We start from the raw sequence: 26,488 nt of genomic DNA on the forward strand, positions 1-26,488 counted from the left end.
TATACACAAGCAATAGCTTGTATGTCTTATAAATGTATATTTTTTATTTTTGTATTTCTTTTTTATAAGTTTTATATTGTATTATGTTTTATATAGACCTGTGTCTGCAATAAAGTTAAAAATATATATATATATATATATATATATATATATATATATATATATATATATATATACTGTATATATTCTACATCTTGAACAGAGCAGAGGTCTAGTAGAATAATAGTCATCTTTTCTCTTTCTAACTGCAAAAATATGAGGCCAGATGCATCTATAATTTTCCAAATGTTCTCTGTTTGTCCAAGAACATCGCTCCTAATGTCTTTGCTAAGTAGTGCAGGTTTCTATTGCCAATCAGGTAATGGAAAGCTCTCTCTCTCGTCAACAGTTTAAGGATATCAGTTGAACATTAAAACTCACTGAGGAAATCTAACCAGCCAGTACGGTAATTTTTTCCCTTACCAATCAAATGAAGGCTTCTCTCCACAGTCAAATGCATCTTGCAGCTCTTTAACCAGGTTGGCCTGACCTGGCAGCCTGAACAGGCCTTCTTCTCGAAGTCCCCATTGCCGAATGAAATCCACACACTGCTCCACCAGCATGGGGGCAAGCTTGTTCCCAAAACGGCGTTCATACCGCACCGTCTCCTCCAACTTCTGACCGAAGATCCCTGAAAGAAAAAAAAAAGGTTTGATGGTGAGAGGGTAGCTAATGTCTTTTTTGCACGTAATTACAACCACCACAAACTACATGTAGAAGTAAACCTCTGCACATCCTGCAACCTTCTTTGAAGCAGTCCTACTTTTCCAGTCCAGATTCTGATACGGACACCAAGAACCTGAATATCGATTTATTCCCGATACCAATCTGATACCATTGACATTGAGGGAATTAAGTAATCGCTCTTGACTAACATGACTCATCAAACTTTGCAAAAGAAACGCTTGTGTCCGTCTCAAACACCTTTTCCACCAGCACTGTCCAAGTTCCAGTTTGTCTTTTTTATAAAACACACATGAGAAAGTGTGTGTGTGTTATCAGTTTAAGCACAATGGATTTCTCTATAAGTGATTTAGTACCACATTTATGGCAATTTAATCTAGAAAACTAGTAAATTCCCAGAGTACATTTGCCTGCAGCTTCATACGTAGGGGTGGGTATTGGGAAGGACCTCACGATACGATACGCATCACGATACGATACACATTGCGATATCCCGATTATGCGATATCCCGATTATTATATTCTACATAGTTCACCGAAAAAATTTAAAAATGCATTACACATCTTAAAATCCAAGTTGTATATATGTACATCAGATGATAGTGATGGATCTTAAAATCCGAGTTGCACGTTCATCAGATTATAGTGACAATTCATGGGACAAACTGAGTCAAAACAATGTTTTATTATAACTATACAAGCTAAAGTTACAACATATTTGTATATGTTTTTCATATTATTTACATCATATGAAATTAACATTAAATTTAGTATGAGGTTGCTTTAATTATGTGGCAAATGATAATAAACACAAGAAAGATGGGTACTAAAACCAAGGACAGGCACAGTGATCAGTCAGTATAGATATAAATCCATAAATAAATAAACCTCTGTCCATTATTTTTCATTTTTTAAGGACAGGCAATTGTGTTATATAAAAAATAAATTATAAAATGAAATAAAACGTGAAATAAAACCTGAGCTCAGTGCAGGGCCCTCCCAGGGTTGGTAGAGAGTGGCAATGCCCAGGACTGTCACTTAGGTAGGAGCACTGGGTGATATAATGGGAAAAAAATCGGGGATAAAAAATATTAAAAAAAAAAAAAAAAAAAAAAAAAAAAATCGATATTCAAATTCTTAATATCGATATTGAATCGGCTGGAAAAGTATCGCGATATATTGCCATATCGATATTTTTGCCCACCCCTATTCATACGCTTGAAGCAAGTACTGCATAAAGACTTAAAGTGACAGTGTTCCCAGCTTAACCACTAAAGCTGCTCATGAATATCTCAAACTTAACTCAAGATATCAACCCAGTTTGTCCAATCCCAGTCTGATTGAGCATTTAATGATGACCTACACCGAGTCAGATACAAAGAGAGAAAAATATGAACAGTACATCATCATGGCCTCAATCAAATGATCAAACCTCTAACTTCCTGCTGAGCAAGTCTTGCCTTTTGTCTGGGGTCTATTTTCATTTGCAGCCAATTCATGTGGACGCCACACAAGAGGGGATTACGGCCTTCCTGAAAGATTCGTATCTGCATACTTTCCGGTCCCCAGACACAGACAAAGGCTACTCACACATATTCACACATGGTATACAAAAAGTACGGTAACTGAATTAAACTGAGCTTGTCGGGGTCCTTGTACTCTGGACAGCATCTGAAACAAAGAGCTAAAGTTTAAATCAACAGGACTTCATGTAAAAAGTGACACTGTATTTGAAAGGGACACTTCTCTGCAGATGTACCGGTGCATGACATTCAATCAGAAGTTCAAGTTAACCAGAGCCTTAAAAACATTTCTCACCAGATTTCACATAATGTCAAGGTACGTTGTCATACTCACCCCTCTTAAAAATGGTACATCTCGCCAGCCTCTGGAAAAGCTGTCTATTAATAAATGTGTGATAAGACAGCATACCAGAGGTGCAGATTTTAAAGCACCTGTATACTAGCATTTTCCCCCCAAAAAACAGCCTCTTTGCACAAACAACAGACTAGGGCTGGGCGATATATCGAGATTTTAATATATATCGATACATTTTCAAACGCGATATGGTACGAGACAATATCGTTTATATCGATTATTAAAAAAAATAATAATTTTATGATTTTGATATAGCTTATTTTGTGACAGATGAATTGAATGTTTTATTTGAGATTTGCACAAATGTTTTGTTATTTGCACAACTGTCAACCTCAGTGGAAAAGTCTGCCTGTTACTGTCTTCATTTTTTTTAATTGCACAGTGTATTTTAATTTAATTGTTATGCAGGAAAGGGATATTCGTTTTATTTTATTCAAGAAGCATTTTTATTCTATATATGCAGGCAGTTTATTTTTATTTCATTTGTTTTATACATTTTGATATTGTGCAGACCTCTGTTAATAAAGGTACCTGTGTGACATTTGGCACGAGGCTTTGTATTAAAACTGACTGTTTTTTAAGGGTTTGCCTCAGAAAAAAATGAAGCTAACAGAGATGCTATGCTATAATGCTTTGGGGGAAACCCCAATTATGGCACAGAAAAAGTACCATTTGACAGAAGGTCCATAAAAGTATTTTAACTTCCATTTCCCAGAAACACAGGTTTTGTTATAAAAATAAAAGATGCTGTGGAGACGAGTCTTTTCCACTTCAATCTCTGCAGCAATCAAAATAAGTAAATGGCAATAAGTAACTCACTCCCAAAGGAATGCTACTGTGTGTCCTTTTTCTAGACTCTGATCATAGTGAAATATGGATTAGGCCCCGCTGCACAACAGCAGAGTCATTCAAAGCCTTGCATATTGGAAAGCAAACTAAAGAACAACAATAATCTGACTGAATGGAAACGAGGTCATCCCTCCAGACGTTCCAGTCATGAGTGGAGGAATGTTTTCCCCCAGTCACATGTACACAGAGTGTGTGCAGATCAGCTTACGCAGTGAGTGCATGTGTTATTATATATGCATGTTTGCTGTTTTCACTGGTCAGATTGTCCAGTTAGGACCAAACTCCTGCACACAGGGCACCCCGCTAACACTCTGCAGGCACTCAACTGTTTCCTTCAACACTTTCAGGTCTGTTCAGCTACTTGAACCGCTTGAACCAGCTGCTGCTCACAACAAACACACCCACACACACACACGTCAACACGTCTTTATCAACAGAACAATGAGTAACTCCAGAGCCAAGCAGACCTTCATTTTTCCGGTTCCTTATCTTATGTCTGACTGTTTTTCTGTGTGTATGCGTGATAAGTGATGGTTCCTTCAATATGACATACAATGCAGATATTTTTGTTGTCTTACCCTATGTTTTGGATCCATATTCAAAAATACTGCCAAAAAAAAAACATGAAAACAAATAAAGATTTCAAACCAAAGCACACCAGAAAAGATGATGAGGAAATCAGATGCAGTAATAATTATTTTATTTTATTAATAATTTTTTTTCAAATGGCAAGAAAACATGTCCAGACAAGTATCCTTGCTTTAAAGGAGACCTATTATGGCATTTAATGTATATTTTAAACAGGCCTTGAATGTCTTAAAAACAATCTAAAGCTTGTTTTTTCTACATAAATCAGAAATCCAGCCTGTGGGCCCTGTCACTAGTTTTACTGCTTCTAACCTCTTTTTCTGTGCTCCATTCTTAGGGAAGGGGGGGGTATGATAATGAGGCTCTGTGCTGATTGGCTCCCTGAATGACGTGTAGCAGGGGAGGAGGATAAACCTCCCTCCGCCAGAGCAGCCCAAGCCTGTAAATAAATACAACACTGAATTTTCATAAATGGCAACTTTATTGTTAAAAAAATAAAATATGAGTTGTATATAAATAACATTTATGCACTATTTAAGCCGGATCTACCCGGCGGATGCTGAACGCTGGCCCCGGAGCCACGCCGGGCGTCCAGCATGGCTCCGGGGCGCATCGCCCGTTACCGGGGATCAAACCGACAGATTTCGATGAAAATCTCGGAGGGTGAAGCTGGTCCAGCCTGGGACGTAACCCAGAAATCCCTGCTCCCAAAGCGGCTGGGAACCTGGACAATTTAGTCGGACGGACCGCGCTTTGGGAACCAGAAAGTAAGCTGGAGCAGCGCGCATCACCGCGACTTTAACCGGGGAATCTGACCGGTTCCGACCGGCCGGGACCGCAGGAACCCGCCTGGACTGGTAGCAGGGACTCCCGGGGACCGACCAGCGGAATTTCAGCCGGATCCGCCCGGCGGATGCTGTGCGACAGGCGCCGCAACCCCACGGCGGGCGCACAGATCGGCTCCGGAGCGCATCCGCGGCGCATCGCCCGTTATCGGGGATCAAACCGACAGATTTGGCTGAAAATCTTTGAGGGTGAAGCTGGTCCGACCTGGGATGGACCTCCGAGGACCCAGCTCCCAAACCACCCGGGAACCTGGATGATTTAACCCGGATCCGCGGCGCCACGTCCGACTGGCTGAAGGATGGACCGCTCCAGCCTGCGGAGAGAGCTGGTTGTGGGCGTGGTTTCAGCAGCGGAGGCTGAACCTATGGAAATGAGCGCCTATGGTGACGTCACCATAGGCGCAGATTCAGAATGGCTCAAAAAAAGGTCACGTGACACTTGGGGACTCTGTAAGGCGGGGGTCAGAGACCCTGCAGAATTTCATGGTATTTTGTCTCCCCTGTGCTGGCAGGGTGAGGGGAGACCACTTTATATATGTTAAAACAAGAAAAAACGTGTTTTTCATAATAGGTCCCCTTTAAACAAATGGTCGCTGTTGTATCACAAGTCCAAAACATGGCCACAAACTTTGGCCTCACTAGCAACATCTGACAACATTTATTTGAGTAATTCAACCAAATAAAGTCTACTTAGACATCCCATGTTTTAATGAACATATTTACAGCCTGGTTAAAAAAAACCCAACTCACTTTGGTTTGTATTGTTTAATTTCACATCCATGACATATCTGAGGGGCAGTCATTTTTTACCAACCACATCCGGTGCGTTTATTCAAAGAAATAATCTCAGCCAATGGCTGGCCATCACCACTTTGTGACTGGGAGTTTATACTAACCCAGCATCGGCTACATGCAGAGGTGATGTCTGATTTTGCCACCAAACAACCGTATAAGCAAATATTCTGCTGTAAACGTCTGCCAGCAGCTCTCCAGACGCCACGACGTGGGTTTGGTCAAAATAGCTGGTATCCAGAGCTGACTTTGATTGACATATGGTGTTTCTGTGGGCTTCCAGAGCAACATAGTGGCGCACCATGTGAGGAAAAAGTTTATATTCTTCATTGCTTTTTGTGTTTCATAGTCTCTGGGAGAAAGAGGCTTCAAAACCGCTCTACAGAAAACCAATGTGTCACATAACCAATGCTTCCTGCTTTGTATTTACGGACTATTACTGCTGCATCCATTCTTGTTGCTCCAAGTTACAGGTGCGGCCGAGGGCCGTATTTCCTGAAATGTGGATGCGTTAATCTCATGTTAAGAAAAATAAATAAATAGTTGCATAAAAATGATTTATGTTTTTAGACTTTTGATAGCCTTTCAAACTTTTGACAGCCACATCATCATCATCATCATCATCATCATCATCATCATCATCATCATCAGCCAGTCCCACACACCTGATCAATACATACCCATCCATGGGAGGAACAGTTGTTTGGTTGCATCTATATATACATTCATCCATCTATCTTTAAAAAAAATTTAAAATGTAGCAACCTTTTGAACAAACCTTAGTGTTCATTACTGTAAAGATGATAATAACAATAGTGCATTATAAATTTTGCAGCATCTATTCCGACTAGGGCTGTTCGATTAATCGATTTTAAATCGTAATCGCGATTATGTAATTAGAACGATGTTAAAACGTGAAACTCGTAAAATCGATTTTTCACCTTTTTTTTTTTTTATTTAATTTTTTTTTTTTTTTAAATCTTGTCTGCACACATATTAATGATTGATACCATATTAAGGATTGATGGAAATACCTCTCAATACCTGCGACAAGTGCCCCATCGGAGAGGATCTTTAGTGTAGGAGGGGGCGTTGGAACATGCCACCGGGCATCCCTCAAGCCAGATGCCGTAGACCGGCTCGTGTTCCTTGCAAAAAACTTATAGCAAATGTAATGACCTACATTACACACCTCTACCTCCTTCATGGGTTGCATTATTATTTAGCATGCAAAGACCCAGTTTAGTTTAATTAGAAAATGTCTTGTTTTATTTAATTGGAAATATAACTTACTGTATGTTTGCAAGTGCTGATTTGCTGATTTTTTTTTTCAGAGATAAAACTTTATATTTTATTATATTTTTTAAAACCTTTTTATAACTTATTTTACAGAGTTTTGCACTTTATTCATTCATTTTTGGTTTAATAAGAGCAAAGTTTGCACTTAAAGCCCAATGGGGCAAATGTTCAATAAAAAAACAGCATATTTGAAATCATTTCTTTGCCTTTTGTCAATTCACAAAATAATCGTAATCGAAAATCGGATTTTGAGAGAAAAAAAATCAAGATTTTATTTTTGGGCAAAATCGAACAGCCCTAATTCCGACATAGAAGATGTGGTTGTTGACTGCTCTACTGTAGTCAAAAGGCAGAAATTTAAAAAGGGTCATGATTAATTATGAGTGAAAATAGTGATATAGACAAAAAGTACCTTACAAAGTACAGATCACATGCCAATAGCATAATTATATATACACATATATATATATATATATATATATATATACACATACATACATACACACACACACACACACACACACACACACACACACACACACACACACACACACACACACACACACACACACACACACACACACACACACACACACACACACACACACACATCAAACTCTGTCTGAAGTGCTGAAACAGATACGCTGTGTAGAGTGCAGAGTGCTTCAAACAAAGAAACAACAACACACCTCTCCACAAATGTGGATTTTAACGAGGTTGTACAGCTTCTGTCTGGCGTCGACACCTCTAGTCCAAAACACAAAACACGTGAACATCACATTTCACAAGGTTTGCTAAAGGTTTACGGTTATGCTTTAAAAACTAAATACTGAGGTAAATAAAGCTTTGCGGAATATGGTTTAGAAATGTGGTGCCATAACGTTTTAAATATGAAGACCATTTCAAGAAAGTCTGTCTAATCCGTCTACATGCCATTAACCAACCAATCAATTAATTACATTGTGAAGACTTCCCTAAACAAAAAGCCATAATGACACAATAATTACCATGAAATAAATCTCCAAGGATCCAGATGGAGAAGCCACAGCTGCACATTTCATAACGATCTGACTTCCTGTCCAACTGTTTTGTCGGGCCGGCCAGTTATTAATGCAGCGTCACGGCAAACGTCCTGCACAACACGAGCTGGGTTTTCAGCGCTGCCGCCCAGCCTGGCGTCCTCTCAATAGAATTTTTCATCACATTTCAGGAGCCTTCTTCATCCAATCAGGGCTCTGTCACCCACCGCTGCTACCACAAACTTTGAAAGGTTGATCTGTGTTGCCTTCAGTGCATCTACGTGTGAGTATGTGCCCGTGACAGGGGAAAAGCCCAACATGGAGCCACCTTTCCTTTGGCATCTTTGACAAATGGCTCGTCCTTTTGAAGAGCAGTCAACTGCAATAGACATCAAACTCCCTGCACTGAAAACAGAGGGGCCAACGCTGCCTCATCTATTCACTTTGTGAATGAAAGCTGCCTCAACTGCCCGTCTGGCCACAAATGCTGCACTTGTGCCCTGCTCGTACGCTATGTAGGCCAAAGTCTGCCAGGGCAGCCAATAACAAGCCACAGCGGCGCAGCGGGGGACTCGGTAATCAGCACACTAATTCCACCAAAGTCAGGAACAACTTTATGAGAACAATAACAGCAGTATCATGTGCTTCAGCTTATTTGATGACTACTACATCACCGTCCAGTCTTTTGTTTGGAAGCTGCAACGGGAAAATCAAAGAGAAACATGCTGCCTGACAACATAATACAAGACTAGAATTTCAATGTAAAATCATGATGAATCTTAGAAGATATACCGTATTTTCTGGACTATAAGCCGCTACTTTTTTTCATAGGTTTTCAACCATGCAGCTTATACAAAGGTGCGGTTATTCTGTGGATTTTTCTTCCACCGCTCGGGGCGCTCTAACCGGAATTAGAATAAAAACTAACACAAAATAAATGCAAATAAGAATACGCTACTTTTTCTTTAGCAGATAGAAGTAGGTAGAAGCAGATTTCAAACAGATAAATAAATACCGGTTATTTTCTCTTGGTTCTGTCCCGTTTTAATCAGCAAAGTTCCTGCCGTGTTAAAAGACACAGTTAGGAAAGGATCTATTTAGGTACAAACATGTACATCATTTACAGTTCAAAATCCTTCTGTACATGTAGTAAATATCTAATCTAACAACATAAATATCTGCAGCTTGCATATCTTTTTTTTTAAATAGCATGTATGCGACTTGTATGCAGGTGTGGCTTATAGTCCAGAAAATACAGTACTTCTGAATCTTTCTGTATCTTGTATTCAGTTCTGCAAATTATATCTAGTTCCTGAACAGCCATAAACAGCTGCTTTTATTCATTTATTTTAGTTCTAGCTGGAATGAAGGTCTTGAAGTTTCAAATCGAATACTTTTTCTGTTGAAGAGTAAATCAATTTCATCTTGGTGGAAATGGATTGTATGTGAAATATAAAAAGACCAGAAATGTGGTTTTAACGGCCATCGGGCTAGAAGAAATATTCCTGCTGCAGCAGTAATTAAATGTTACGAATGAAACTCTGCAATTATTCACTTCTTTTGAAAGTAAAAACTGCAATATGTAATAATATACATCAATGTAAAGCATTAATGCCTGGTTGGCATTAGAGCCAACAGTTATTCAGCAAGAACAAATTGATATTGATTGCAAAAAGGCAATGCAGCACTTCTAATACTCAGTTAACAGTCTCGGTGGAGGAATGGCGGAATCTTCTGTGTTCCCAAACAAAACTTGAACATTCGATTAATCTTAAAATGTAATTTCTTTCACATTGGTTTTACCCGGGGCATTTATAATGTTAGGTTAAAAATATGACACAAACAATGGTTGTGTTTCTTACTGACCTCCACCGAAAGGTGCCCAGATGACCCTGCGGATCGTCTTCACCCAATCCTCCATGTCATTCTGGGTGCTGGCCATAAGAAGGTAGGTCTCATGGTTGGCTGTCATCCGTTCTCTGTCTCCCCCTGCACAAGTAGAGGAGAGAAAAAGTACAACAAAAATTCAAGTTGCAGTCTTGATTTAACAGTAATTAGCTACTTGAACACAGCATGTTAGTGTCAGATCCCACATAGCAAGCATTGACATTAGGGATGGGCGATTTGGACTAAAAAATGTATCGCGATAATTTCTGGCATTTATCCTGATATCGATAAAAATGACGATAAAAAAAAAATACCAATTCAACTCCACCTTTTTAACTATAAATCTATCTCGCTCTCAGATCCGCCATGTTTGTTACACAAAAACGTCATCAATGGGAATTTATCCTTCTTTCTTTCTTTATTTCTTTCTTTCTTTCTTTCAGGCTCATATCTTTCTTTCTTTCTTTCTTTCTTTCTTTCTTTCTTTCAGGCTCATATCTTTCTTTCTTTCTTTCTTTCTTTCTTTCTTTCAGGCTCATATCTTTCTTTCTTTCTTTCTTTCTTTCTTTCTTTCAGGCTCATATCTTTCTTTCTTTCTTTCTTTCTTTCTTTCTTTCTTTCTTTCTTTCTTTCAGGCTCATATCTTTCTTTCTTTCTTTCTTTCTTTCTTTCTTTCTTTCTTTCTTTCTTTCTTTCTTTCTTTCTTTCTTTCTTTCTTTCTTTCTTTCTTTCTTTCTTTCTTTCAGGCTCATTTCTTTCTTTCTTTCTTTCTTTCTTTCTTTCAGGCTCATATCTTTCTTTCTTTCTTTCTTTCTTTCAGGCTCATATCTTTCTTTCTTTCAGGCTCCCTTCCTTCCTTCCTTCCTTCCTTCCTTCCTTCCTTCCTTCCTTCCTTCCTTCCTTCCTTCCTTCCTTCCTTCCTTCCTTCCTTCCTTCCTTCCTTCCTTCCTTCCTTCCTTCCTTCCTTCCTTCCTTCCTTCCTTCCTTCCTTCCTTCCTTCCTTCCTTCCTTCCTTCCTTCCTTCCTTCACGTTGTGCGTGGATTTAACGTAGAACCATAAATCAGCTTTACGCAAAAACGTCATCAACAGGAATTTATCGTTTTTACCACGAGATGACAAATTCTTACCGTGGGGAATTTTTTTTGTCGGTATATCGTGAACGGTAAAATATCACCCATTCCTAATTGACATTTCTGGATATTACAGTAATTCAGGTCGTTCAAAAACCAACACGAGTTTTAAAATGTCTATTTTGGACATTCAAACTTCACTCGCACACTGCTGTAATAGAAAAAGGATGTGTTTTTATCTCACTTCAGCCCTGTTGTGTTTGATTTAAGGACAGCTCTGATTAAACCTGTGCTTTTCTGATGTCATGTGATATCAGCCAGACTCAAATGGAAAGTCTTGACCTGATCCACACGACAGATCTGGCTGCAGCAGTCACCGTGACAACCAAACTATTTCCAAAGCTCCGCTTCTGCTTTATCCAGATGACACAAACAAAAAGGCTCGTGGCATTTCCCTGAGACGCACCTGGTCTAAAACATAAAGAGATGAGTTATTAAAAGCAAATGGAGCGCCATGTCAATAGTTGAATTATTCATCCCTTCGGCCACCAGGGATCCTGCACCGTTCATTGATTGTATCCCGGGATGAGGCGCTGCATATAAAAACTATTAATAAACATGAGCACAAGGGCAGTGGTCAAGACATTTACATCTTGATATACAACATCAATGAAAGATAACACAGACTCAGTATCTGCGGTGTAGAGAACCCGAGTGGTCCGACCGCAGGACTGAATGCTGTGCTCGGAGGTAATGTTGACAGTGAGATTGATGCTGCCTGTCAGTCTTCATGAGATCTCATTAGCAGTTAATAGATGCCATGTGTCCTCCCCATGAAGTGTTCAACAAGTTCACAATGTTTACATGCCCCCTTCACAAACTCCAGTCAACCACCAATGCACTTCAGCAACAATTATGAAAGGAAGCCACAGATGAGAAATAAGCCAAAATAATAAATATATATATATATATATATATATATATATATATATATATATATATATATATATATATATATATATATTCACAGTACTCGAGTTGAGGGGGGATGGCATCCCCCCTGAAATAAAAACGGTAAAAATCATCCCCCCTGTAAAACTGCCATCCCCTCCTTTACATCCATTATGTCATTTCATCAATGAATGTGGTTTTACTGCTATTTCAACATTTAGAGTCATCACCAGAAAAATAACACCAGAAAAATAACTTATTTGACCATTTTCACCTGTTTCAAGTCAATTTTCACTTGAAATAAGTAGAAAAATCTGCCAATGGGACAAGATTTATCTTCTCATTACAAGCAATAAAATCTTGTTCCACATGCAGATTTTTCTACTTATTTTAAGTGAAAATCTACTTGAAACAGGTGAAAATTGTTGTTTTTTCCAGTGATGAGTCTTGTTTTAAGTGTAATGAGATTTTTTTACTAAAATGAGACATTTTAACTAGAAATAAGACAAATATTCTTGTTAAGATTTTGAGTTTTTGCAGTGATCCATTTTACTTCTGTGAAGGACAGAATCATATTGATAAGTTCAGAAAACTGTTTTTTATTTTTGTGTTTTGATGTATTTGATGTAAGCCCAGTGGATATTTAAAGCTTACAGAAGGCTGCATTAACTGCTGCTATGTCATTCCTGCAGGTGTTTTGGTCAGTGTTTATTTGTAATATATTATATTATTTGTAATCAGCACAAATTATCTGTCCCCATATGATAAAATCCACCATCCCCCCTGATTTTTTTTTTACAACTCGAGTATATACCTTATATCTTTGGAACCTATATCTTCACTTTTTAAAAGTAATCAATATAAATTGACCCACTTTAAATGCATCAATGACTAAAGTGAAATTATAGTAGAGACTGAAAAGTCCAATGATTTTTAAATAACCGGTTAAGCAGTATAATTTCTACATTCGTTCCTTCCTTCACCTGCAATGTGTATAAAGAGTTCACATTTTAGCCCTGACATACAAAAGCTTTAAGTTTCCATTTATTGAACCTGTCTGATAATAGTGAGCCAGGCTCCGCGTCTACTCCAGTGATTAGTCACTACCCGCCGCTTATTCCCCCTTTAATTACACCTCACATGAAGTAATAAGTACCTTTCCTACCATGAGCCTTGAAAATACCACAGGACACCAACTATGAATCAAACGTATGAATTTATAACGCTAAAATGTGGATGCGTTTATTCAAGAGTAATAAACAAATAGCAGCTTCAGCTCACCTTCCGCGGTCACATCACGGTTTCATCTTCCTTCAACCTGCGAGGCGCAACTTGGTTTGAGTAACGTTATTATTACTCAGAATTAAACCTGAATCCCCAAACTAACCAACCTGAGCCGCACATGGGACTGTCTTTTCAGCGGCTCTAAAAAGCTCCGTCCCCCCTAAAAGACTTTGTTTGTGGCTCAGCGCCGAGCGTTTAAATTCAACCCCTGGTCTTCGGCGTGGCGACACGGAGACAGACACATTTACGGATTTAATCAAGAGAAATGTACGAGAATGCAGCCATGTGTTGCCGCCGGCTCTGAGTCAGGCGGACGGCACTGGCCAGAGGCGCGCTCAGCTTTTTCTGGGTCTGACGCAAGTGCCCCTTCTTTGGTCATTCGGACAATTGCTTGACATAAAGTGGGTCCCAAATTTTTTTTTTTTTTTTTTTAAACTTCTATAGAGAATTTAGGGGAGAGGATTAGGGCCACTGAAGTAGAAAAGTACAATTCTCATTTCTAAAAAAAATCTGATTTTATAGACTTTAATCTCAGAACTATGAGAGAAAAAGTCAGAATTCGAGAAAAAAAAGTCAGAATCCTGATTTAAAAAACTTTAATCTCAGAATTCTAAGAATAAAGTTAAAATTCTAAAAAAAAAAGTCAGAATTCTGATTTAAAAAACTTTAATGTCAGAATTCTAAGAATAAAGTTAAAATTCTAGAAAAAAAAGTCAGAATTCTGACTTTAATCTCAGAATTCTTAGAATAAAGTTAGAATTCTAAAAAAAAGTCTGAATTCCGACTTTTTTCCCAGAATTCTTAGAATAAAGTTAGAATTCTAGAAAAAAGTCAAAAATCTGAAGTTAATCTCAGAATTCTTGGAATAAAGTTAGAATTCTAGAAAAAAAAGTCTGAATTCTATTTTTTTTTCTTCAGTTGCCGTAATCCTCTTCTGTAAGAACTAAATATCCTGTATGGAAATGTATAGAATTCACTTGGAAAAAGGGATTAGGGCCACTGAAGTAGAAAAGTAGAATTCTGAGGAAAAAAAATGATTTTTTTTTTCCATTTCTAAAAAAATCTGATTTTATAGACTTTAATCTCAGAACTATGAGAGAAAAAGTCAGAATTCGAGAGAAAAAAAAGTCAGAATCCTGACTTAAAAAACTTTAATCTCAGAATTCTAAGAATAAAGTTAAAATTCTAAAAAAAAAAGTCAGAATTCTGACTTTAATCTCAGAATTCTTAGAATAAAGTTAGAATTCTAGGAAAAAGTCTGAATTCTGACTTTTTTCCCAGAATTCTTAGAATAAAGTTAGAATTCTAGAAAAAAGTCAAAAATCTGAAGTTAATCTCAGAATTCTTGGAATTAAGTTAAAATTCTAGAAATAAAAGTCATAATTCCAACTTTTTTCCCAGAATTCTTAGAATAAAGTTAGAATTCTAGAAAAAAAGTCAAAAATCTGAAGTTAATCTCAGAATTTTTGGAATAAAGTTAGAATTCTAGAAAAAAAGTCAGAATTCTGACTTTAATCTCAGAATTCTATTTTTTTTTTCTTCAGTGGCCGTAATCCTCTTCTGTAAGAACTAAATATTATCCTGTATGGAAATGTATAGAATTCACTTGGAAAAAGGAAAGAAAAAGGTTTGTTTTGTTTTTCAGAATTGTTGAAATTATTTTTTACACAGCATCGCTCGTTGGATTTCACAGTGTTTGTAAATATTTCTCCATAATCGCATTTGTCTAGTTGGTGTTTCTTACATATAAAATAAACATTAATTCTCTTTGATCCATGTCATTCTGGGCAGTGATGTTGGGTTTTAGCACCATGAGTCAAGTCAGGGTTCAGAAATTGACTTTCCCTTGGGTATCATTTCGAGTGGCAAAGTCCATTCACCTGTAACTTCACCTACTTTATGACTAGTTAATGAGGTTCCTGTGACAACATTCAAAAGGCTTCCTATAGGACTGTACTGTAAGTGAGATGTCACACTGACTACGTTTACATGCAGTCAAAATTCGGGTTATTGCTAATATTCCGGTTACTGAAACATTCGGAATATTCCGTTTACATGCGTGAGCAAACATGGTTATCCCTGTATACATGGTAATTAATCATTCGGGATATCCCGATCAAACCAGCGACGCGCGGAGAACGTGATGACACAATTTGCGTCATTTCCGCTTCTTCTTCCTGTATCCAAATTCAAAACAAATGCTGCTTCGCGCAACTTTTCGCTCACCTTCTTGTAAATCTGGCTATCCCGGTACTTTCTACCGTCTACAAATGACAAAATGTTCATATCCTTCATTACATTTATGAAGTGATTAGTCTCCTCCTCACTCCAAAAGTGTGGCTTGGTCTTGCGTTTCTCTGTGTTTATAAGAACTTCCTGGACTCAAAAGACAAAGATTCCTTGCGAACAGAGCATGCGCAGAAAACAAATTCATGTTCCGTTTGATCGGGATATTCGGTTTGGCGTTTATATGACCGAATATTCGGGTTTTAAAAGTTGTAACCCAGGGGTCGTATTCGGGTTTTTAAAAACCGGAATATGAGCAAATTCGGGTTATTCAAAGGGGTTATTGGTGTTTACATGGCCATGCAAATTCGGGTTATTGCCGATATTCGGGTTTTAAAAGGGTTATTGATGCATGTAAACGCAGTCTATGTTGTAGGCAAGTGATAAACAGACACATGGTGTTGCACAAAAGTAACAATGGCTACAACCATGTGTTGTTTCAAATGCCATTTCAGTAGTGAAATTAGAAATCACAGTTGTATTTATTAATTTATTCATTCTTTTTTACCAATATGTTTATTGATTTTTGTCTTTTTTGAGTGAACATACAGTCACAAGCACAGTAACATCCCAAACACCCCTCCTCCCCCCACCCTCAACAGCACAATAAAACAAATACCAACATACAATGACAAAATCAAATAATATAATAACCCCCCCCCCCCCAAAAAAAAAAAACACAAAGTTAATAGCTGTCCTGCTTGCTTATCAAAGGCATGCCAGCTTCCACCAGTGCCGCCCTTCAAGTTTTAATCATTAATTACAGTCCGATCACTTTCCAGGAACTGCATAAAAGTGTCCCATACAGTTGTATTTATTCAAAGTTGTATTAGTACAAACTGCAGATTGTACTAATACAGATTAATGAGGGAATGATAAAGGCAAGCCATTGGCTAAGCTGACTGCCAATCAATGCCCATGTCTTTTATTTAGAAGAAAATAAAATATATTTAAAAAAAGAAAAAAAAAAGTTAATTTAAAAAAATTGTCAAAATAATATTTTTTGAAGAGAAAATTAAGTAATTCGGATAAACATAATTTTTTTAAAATTGGATCAATGAGTGCAATACGTTTACGTTGTCCTGTAGCAATTAAAGTGTAGTTTAAAGTTAAGGATAGTCAAACATTAGCAGACTGTTTAAGTTGTGGAATAATGCACATTTAATGATGCAGAACTTCTGTATTTGGGAGACAAATACATCACAGCAATACAGATTGTGATAATGTTACATGTTACTCTCTGGCTCAGCTATTTATTGAAAAAGAGGCTTTTTCCCTGCACAACTTGAGTAGTTTCCTCAGGTCATTACAAGATGTTTGTAACATGCTTTGGTTAAAATATCACTGCAAACAATAATTTACTGCTCTTTTTTAAAAAGAAAAGAAGATAAAACCCCCAAAGAGATTGGTTTCATGGGCTAGAGTGAGCAGCTTGAATAAACTCAGCATCTCTGTTTTCTGTGGTGTGAATGGTTCTAGCTCTACCAAACACTTTCAACCTACCATGTAAATATGGTCACTATGGTAAATATGGTCCCCCAAATTAAGTTACTATCAGAGACCATCCACCTTAGAGTACACACAGAAAACTGTAAAACTAAGCTAATAGAAATGTATTTTCACTTGCAGTTTTACAGTGAATAAATAAGTGGGAACCCCACCCCATAACCACCCAAACTTCAAGGATCTATTGTAAATATCCCACTGTCAGATACTCCAGGACATCCTTGTCCAGACTCGTCAGAGCTCTTTTAAAGCTCAAAGTGGACCAGCTCAATAATAAACAAGTGACTGGTAAATACTTGTGTGTTGAACTGGCCTAGATTGGAAAAACACCACAACAACAGATCAAAACACTTTTTGTAAAAATGTGACTGCCCTGCAAAGTGAATAACAGTTTGACTTTCTTCTCGTCGGTTTTTAGCTCCAGGTTTAGGGATTTACTTCTTAAAACTAGCACCAAATAATTAGCTATGAGAGGATTAGGTGGAAGTTAGCAGTCATTAGTTGGGGATTTATGCTAATCTTTTTGTGAAATTCCCTACTGCCGTTTACTGCAAATTATACAAAGAAGGCAAATTTAAAGCCATGGTAATAAATTCTATCCATTTTCCAAACCATAACACTTTTTTCCCCCAGATTTCAATGAATATTTCTTTACCATTCACTTATAAAAAACAAAAAGATACACGGACTGCTGGGTGGAAGCAAACCACAACAAACATTGCTCCAGCTAGTCATGAACAGGGAGAGGGTTTTTGCTCATGATAGGATGTTGCTTTTGTGAGGGAACACTGAAAAAAGGGGAAGGAGGAGTTAACGCTGCAGGTGTTGTTTAAAAAAATAAATAATTCAACAGACGTAGCATCATCCACAAATTACTTACCCTACCTTTAATGCATATTTAAAGGGGAACTATTATGAAAAACATGTTTTTTCTTGCTTTAACATATATAGTGGTCTCCCCTCAGCCTGCCAACTAATTCTGCAGTGTCTGTATAGCCGCCCGGATGATCCATCCAGTGTGATGTGTCTTCTACGAGCCATTCAGATTCTGTTCCTGTCATTACGTAACGACAGGAGCGATGCGTGAAACCACGCCCACAACTAACTCCGCCAGCCGGAGCTTCCGCCATTTTTTCATAGCGGTGTATCGCGTCATTCAGGCAGCCAATCAGCACAGAGCCTCATTATCATAGCCCCGCCCACTCAGAATCCCACATAGATAATGAGGTTAGAGAATGGGAAGATAAAGACATGGCTCAGAGGCTGAATTTCTAATTTATTTAGCAAAAACAATCAAAAGCTTGTTTTTAAGACATTCAAGGCCTGTTTAAAATAGGTATTAGATGCCATAATAGGTCCCCTTTAAATAACATCAAACATATTAACATTTTGTGTCTTAAATTACAGAAGACAACTCCCTGTACAGAATGATTTATAGTTAGCAATAAATAACTAGAGCATTTGTATTTATTATTGTGTTTGAAGTAAATTTCCCGCACTTCAATGAAATTCCTGAGTTGCTTCATCCTGTTTTCTCTGAGCTGCTTGAACTCAGTTACACAGTTGTTTAAAATGGGGATCTGGCATTTCCCACTGTCACGCTAATTGCTCAAACTGGCCAGTTTGGCCAGTTTGGCAGATGAAAGTTTCTCACTCCATCCTGCCAGCATGGTTTTTTCTAAATGATCATGCAAAGGCATTTAGCTGATGTCGCTGTGAGCTTCTTTGAGCACATTTAAAATCAATCAGCCTTTTCGTTGGCTCGCATGGAGAGACAGCATTTCCTTTTGGAAACAACGGCTGTGAAGCTGTTAAACAAGCGTGCAACAGGATTATGCTGCATACCGTTACCATTACATTACAGCACACTCCCGTTCCTCCTGCCTGTTGGTGCCAGTTTTCTTCCACAGAGGCTGAGTTGCCCTCTTGGTTGTCAATGTTTAAGAAGATTATCACCTTTTGCATATATAATACTAGTGATTTAGGACACAAGACAGTTTTGGTTCATTTATAAACACACCACACTCAGATATCTCTGCATTTAACTCTTAAAAGAAGTCAAAAATCGGAAAAATACATTATTTGAGAAAAATGTGGTTTGTATTTTCACAGCAAATGAGACTTAAGTAAATGATCATCTCCAGAGAGGTTAAACTATTTAGTTGAAATTTCATTTTGATGCTCATTTTTCTTTCTTGAGGACATTTAAATGAAATATGATTATACCAGTATACAAATTACATATGTAGGTGGACCAACCTATCAAAAACTCACAAAGCAAAGATGATAAGGAGCACTAGAACAACATGGATGCATGTTTTAACCAAAAAGTTTGAAAGAGAATCATCTGTTATCCACCTCTTTACAATATTAATATTATTTATTTAAAGGTTTAGTTATCAGGAACAATGCACATTAATAATACATTTAAACAAATGTAAAATATGCCAGAATTAGCCAAAAAGGCTATTTTGCATCTGCTGTCCCTGGACTGGGGTAAAAATAGTCAACCTAAAAGAACAATTGTTAATATATAATCAATAAAACATTTCCAAATAAGAAGGCTACATCGGAATAAAGATTAAAAGGTAAGAGACTAAGCTAAAATACACACACACACACACACACACACACACACACACACACACACACACACACACACACACACACACACACACACACACACACACACACACACACACACACACACACACACTACAAACGAAAACAGAAACAACATGAAGCAGCAACAGTAACATCAACATTAATAACACAAGACACAGTAACACACTAACAGGCCAAAAACAAACAAGACAAAAGCACTAAACACAGAATAAAAAGCCATGCACAAAAAGCAACAGTGTAACTAGACAAACTAATAGGCAACATGACAGGTGACATCAGACAAACACCGACAGGCAGGGCAGCAAGCCAGGAAAATTAAGCACTAAACTTTAATGTTTACAGCCTTGACCACTAATTAACCATTTTTTTAGATAAAATTTAAAAGAAGCATAATTTGATTCGTTTCTAATCTCAGTTGGTATGAAGTTCCACTCACGAGCAGCCCTGATAGAAAATGCAGACTGGCTAAAAGCACTTTTCCTAAACTGGACCACACAATCTCCTCTAGCTGCACTCCGTGTGGATGTTGATGCCACCTTTATAAACTGGTTCAGTACAGGAGGAGCAAGTGCATGAATGATTTTATACAATAGACATAAGTGTGAGTATTACTGTTCTATATCCCCATATTTTGAAATATCTGTTGCACCAACTACGCCAAAACAAATTCCTTGTATGTCCAGTAAGGTAATTGGCAACAAACCTTTTCCTGATTCTGATTCTGATGTACCAATGACCAATGACATTCCTGGGAGATTGTAAACTTAGGTGGAGATGACCCGGAATATATGAGGAAAATCACACTCTCATCTGCCCATAAACAACATACATCAGAGTATCTTCAGATCCTATAACCCATAACTAAGTTACAGGAGTGTGTGCCGAGTGGCATCTGCCAAGAAAATGTCCATTCCAGTTGTGACCACCGGCTTTAATAAGTGGCCAGCTGCAGACTAGACATTAACTAATGGTCCAAAACAGGTGGAAGACAACAAAGGATCCCACTGTGCTGTAATTGCTCGTGAATACCTGGAGCCCTCATACACTTTACTCTGACATGCACCTCTGAAAGCCCAAAGCAGCCACACACAGCATCCCCCATTTCAGAGCTTGTCAAGCGTGGCACCTGATAATAGGATCACAGAATGGACACTTTAAGTTTGAGATAAATAATCTCACGCTGCTGCTCGCCATCTATAGCAACATGAAGTTCCTGTTTTTGAGATTCTAGACCATGAAGCAGCTTAATTGACTGTGAAAACTTTGGTGAGTTACACAGATATAAACATATAAACAGTACTGGAGTTGAGGGGGGATGAGGGGGGATGGCATCCCCCCTGAAATAAAAATGCTCAAAATCATCCCCCCTGTAAAACTGCCATCCCCCCCTTTCCATCCCTTATGTCATTTCATCAATGAATGTGGTTTTACTGCTATTTCAACATTTAGAGTCATCACCAGAAAAATAACTTATTTTCACCTGTTTCAAGTAAATTTTCACTCAAAATAAGTAGGAAATTCCACTGGCAGATTTTTCTACTTATTTTAAGTGAAAATCTACTTGAAACAGGTGAAAATTGTTGTTTTTTCCAGTAATGAGTCTTGTTTTAAGTTTAATGAGATTTTTTTTTACTAAAATGACACATTTTAACTAGAAATAGGACAAATATTCTTGTTAAGATTTTGAGTTTTTGCAGTGATCCATTTAACTTATCCTGTGAAGGACAGAGTCATATTGATAAGTTCAGAAAACTGTTTTTTATTGTTGTGTTTTGATGTATTTGATATAAGCCCAGTGGATATTTAAAGCTTACAGAAGGCTGCATTTAACTGCTGCTATGTCATTCCTGCAGTATTTCTGCAGGTGTTTTGGTCAGTGCTATTATTTGTAATATATTATATTATTTGAAATCAGCACAAATTATCTGTCCCCATATGATAAAATCCACCATCCCCCCTGATTTTTTATTACAACTCGAGTACTGCATATAAATATGTACAAGAAACACACGTCTTTGTTTTAAACAATGTTGCTACACCCACTTCTGCATACTCAGTCATGGGAGTCTGCTGGTACAACCTGGACAGGTAGCCAGTTATAGACAAACATGAACAGACAGACACACAAGCTGGGATTCAAACCAGGAACCTCCTTGCTGTGAGGCAACAGCGCTAACCACCCCGGTTTAAAAATACCAGGGTGCTTTCTTTTCTATTTTAAGCATACGATTGTTGAATATGTCCTCTGACTATGAGCCTACGGCAGAGAAAGAGTCTGACTGTGGCTTGTAAGGCAGCCTAAAGAAAAGCTTACTGTGCTCCATGAAGAAGTTTTCCTTGCTCTTGTAAATTGGCAGCCGCTTACCGTGATGCATCACAAATGTAACACGTTTTGCATGACTGAATTAAACACATACACTTCCTTTGCAAGTAAAACAAAGCAATGAACTCAAAGAAAAACACGGCTTACAGCGACCAGCCAATCAAACTGAGCTAATCGGTGACAGAGCTGTGATTTCACTGTTGATACATACAGTCTTACATGTCTCTTTATAGAGGAAATGCACATGTTGGTATTGATGATGATGGCATGGTACTCAGGTTACACCCACCAGGTGTAAAAAAAAACAAAAAAAAAACACCTGATTTAACTATAAACATGCAGAGAAACAGAAAATATCTGCAAAATGGGGATGAAATTTACGGAGCCCCTCTGGTGACATTTGAAAAAAATAAAATAATGCGTGGCCACGAGATAATCAATGCGTGGCCACGAGTTATTAATGAGTGGCCACGCATTATGTGTCTCGTGCCCACGCATTATTTTACTCGTGGATGGCATTATAACCTACTGTCTGGACTTCGTGGATGCAACTTCCTTGGTGGGATGGTTATTCATCATTAATAACGGTAATTATAGTCTATTTATATTAAAGAGCAAGAGTATTGTCATGGCGAGATAATCAATGCGTGGCCACGCATCAATAACTCGTGGCCACACATTGATTATATCGTGGCCACACATTGATTATCTCGTGGCCATGCATTATTTTTTTTTTTTTTAAATGTCACCAGACATTAAATTTCTCTCCGTAGAAATTTAATGAAAATAACTATATATAAAAAAAGGAAGGAAATGGAGCTGTCGCTGCTGATTTCTTCACACCAGAAACCCGCCCACAGTTACCAGTGTTGCTCACCAGCTGCTTGGAAGAGATCGAAGGATTGAAGTCCAGGAAAATATATTCACCCGTCGCTGAGATCTCACAATGCTTAAAAGAATAAAGTTGTGCAAGCATAGTTGTGCTGATGCCATCACCTCCAACACAGCCTTGTCTATTGTTATCTTTGTCAACATTTCAAAAATTCACTGCAAATTTTGAAATAGTTTGATTTAAAACCATTTCAAACCCCAAGCGTTTTCTGAGACACCTGAAAGTTTCACGAAAACCTTTTATTATTCAGAATGAATTTGAGACAACAAGACCCTTGTATTTTTCTCAATATACATTTCTATATGTTAATTTTTTCCCTTTAACTCATTGGTCCTTATCATTTCGTGATGCTTGAAAGGTTATAAACATGTATGAATTGCAGGTCTAAACTATACGGGTACCCAACTAATCTAAAGTGTTGAAACTGCACCTGAAACATGCTCAGCGTTTTTTTTCCTCCCTCAGATATGGGTGAGGTAGCAGTTTCATTGTTTTCAGTTTTTGTGATAAGCCAAACAAACCACCCACTGGTTGCAGCGTCCTTTTCAACAGACGCATGCAGGCAGAGGTTCACACTTTGATGGTTAGCAGCACAGAAAATGCTGAACTGAAACTTTTGAAGTCTACAGTTCAAATGCTTGAGATGTTGCGTTTTCCGGCTCTCAAAGCAATTTTAAAAGTCCAACGAGATGACAAAAGAGAACATAATTGCAAGAGTCCAGCCATAAAAAAAAGACAAAAAAATCTCTTCAAACCACTTTACTTCATTAATAAAAAGGGTGTGATCTTTAAAAGTAAAAAAAAAAGTATCTAAAATAGTCTATATTCACAAAGTGTAAGACTTCTTGTAAAAAATGTTAAGCTCTTCCAGACTTTGATTGTGTTGCCTGCCAAGAGGAGGAAGCAGCTGCTGCTGGCTCAGAAAACAATGCAGACACTGTAACTACCTTGTTTAACTCAAAATGACAAAGAATATGAGTCAGATTTCTCCCGGTGTGTGCATGTGCGTCCGTACATTAACTGAGTAACTTCATGTCGGCTCTCTTTTGTCTGCAAGGGTTGCAGCAAGCAGAGGCAAGTTCAGATTCAGAAATGTGTTTAATGACAGGCTTCTCAAATATCCGTGCATCATAAATACCTCCAATGTAACAGGAAGTCACTCACTGAGCAGCATGCCACACTACACTGCAAAATGTTTGTGCAGTAGTATTAAATGATGACGAGTATTAAGAGTGGTAACTTAAACCTCCATCATGAACTTTGTCATCTTTTCCTTTCACACGAAGGCACCTTTATTCATTCAGTCCTCAGTATTTCCATCCTCGGATGATCTAATCTCTCCACAAAGAGCTTCTCATACAACAAATACCATTGCATTTGCAGAAGAGAGTCTCAAAATAGTCAAACCATGCACTTGTTATCGTTACCTGGATGTGAAGACAGTAAATCAGATAATCCATACTGTGGTAAACTATGAATTGCCCGATGAACCACTTCCATGCCTCGTTCACGCTCTCGGTCAAGAAAAAAGGGGGCTTCCTGAGTGGGTTACAGAGTCCTGGCGGCCCCGGGTTAACTTGAGGATGGGACTTCCTGACTGGAGAAGCTGCTCTGCCAGTTTTTGGCCCGGCTGGGAATGAGTGAGTGAGCACAGCTGAGAGGGTGTGAAAGGGAACCGGGGGGAGGGAGGTGAGGTTTGAAGAGGGGGTTGGTGAGCACTCACACACACTCACACACACACACTCACACACACTCACACACACACACACACTGACACACTCTTAAGCACTGTATGGGGAACAATAGGCAGATCTCTCTGTAGGCTTTGGTTTAAGAACGCCACAGTTAGACACGGGCCGTAAGCAAACATGGGATTTCCCGTTTCCGGTGTGATTTCTTTGTTAGCATCCAACCGTTAAAGTCCATAACAATCTCATCATCATGACCGTTTCCATGATGGATTATATACTAATATGAGAATGTAGACTCAACATTGTTGCATTTTCAACTTCTGTTTAGCTTTAACAACAGGATCATTTCAGCTTGATTTCCATGATCAACTTCAATCAAACATCTAAGGGTGCGCTCCCTCCAGCCCGGCCGTACCGTGCCATGCCCAGGCACGACCGGCCCTCCCCCCGACTCCCTCACTATCCCACATCCTCACATTTCTCCAGTCTCAATCGTGCTTCAGCACGACTACCATTTGTGCATATGTCATCACGTTGTTGCATTAAGTGCCCGTTTGTTTACTGAAAGCAGAGAATTAGCACAATGGAGACCAACAGAGGAAACGTGATGGCAAGTCCTATCTCATTTTTGAATACGCTGGATTACACTGCTTTGTTTTTAAATGATAGTCACAAAAGCAGCGTAGAGATGATGTGGATCTCTATGCTGCTACAGGTCCTCCTCCACATACTGTACATGTGCAGCCAAGAATAATATATAAATAATAATAATGTCATAATCCGTGTATATATCACGACCACGGATCCCATTAAATTTGCATAGTACTATATCCGTGGTGTTCCCATTAAAACCTCAATAAAACACTGCTAAACAGCGTTAAAAATGTGTTTTTACAAACTGACAGTAACAAACAGTACCTTGCGCGACAAAAACGCATAATTTAGCCACTATAACAAAGAATAATATGTAAATAATAATAATGTCATAATCCGTGTATATATCACGACCACGGATCCCCTTGACTTTGTATGGTACAATATCCGTGGTGCACACACGGAATTATACCACTGTGTTGGTACCATGGAAAATAGTGGTAAGAGGTCGTGGGCATTTCACGGATTTTTGTGAGATCAGGTTGGTGCAGCCAAATGAAGCAGACTTTAGGGGTCAGTCATGACAAGGGTTTTCCTTCTCAGACCACGTCTCAGCTGTCACGTCACTTTGCACTTCAAAACATCATGAAAAAAAACACGTATCGTATCTGACTTGGCATGCAACGCAACTCCTGCTACAGGAGGTTATCTCTCGCCTTGATTACTGTAATGTGCTTTTTGCAGGCCTTTCTTTTTGCCTTGTGAAGTCCAGAATGCTCCATTGCATCTGCTGTTCATTACAGCCAAAAGGACACATGCCACACTATTACTCATTAGCGTCCACCGGCCACACGTGGTTGCCCGAATCAAATTTAACTTGCTAATGCTTGCCTGCAGAGTGACAGCTAGGTCTGCACTCACTTTTTTAATCTGAGTCGTACAGACCTGTGCTGGTCCACAGCGGTCCTTTGAGGACAGCTACATGTTGGTGGATTGAGCTAGTGAATGGTGTCACCACCACCTCAGAGAATTTCCCCAAGACTCTTTGTCTTTAAACAACTCCTCCTTTGCAAATGCCGCTTTTATTAGCATTTCTGCACCTGTTCTATGGTTATTGTGTCATTTAAATCCATTTTACAGTCGTCAAGGAATGGTTTTCTTTCTTTCTTTCTTTCTTTCTTTCTTTCTTTCTTTCTGAGAAACAAGGCTGGGATTAAATATGTTTTCTTCTTCCCACTCCCTTTCGAGTGTTGACGAATTCATTTGTATTTTGAACCTGCACCTGATAAACCTGATAAAAGGTAATTGTTTAATTTTATGTTGCACGCAGGTCACTTATGTTATGTTTATTGCTCGAAATAAATATGAATTGATTGATTAATTGA

General features: G+C 38.3%; 1 protein-coding gene across 1 annotated transcript in view; it reads right to left on the minus strand.

The window, feature by feature from the left end:
• Nucleotides 1-26,488, minus strand: part of arhgap24 (Rho GTPase activating protein 24) — a 150,213-nt gene that overhangs the window by 29,408 nt on the left and 94,317 nt on the right. Inside the window, 2 exon segments of the mRNA XM_061733700.1 lie at nt 463-670; nt 9,860-9,982. Coding sequence (XP_061589684.1) covers nt 463-670; nt 9,860-9,982 — 331 coding nt within the window.

This window comes from Cololabis saira, chromosome 11, assembly GCF_033807715.1.
Source record: "Cololabis saira isolate AMF1-May2022 chromosome 11, fColSai1.1, whole genome shotgun sequence".
In the NCBI taxonomy this organism is placed as follows: Eukaryota; Metazoa; Chordata; class Actinopteri; order Beloniformes; family Belonidae; genus Cololabis; species Cololabis saira.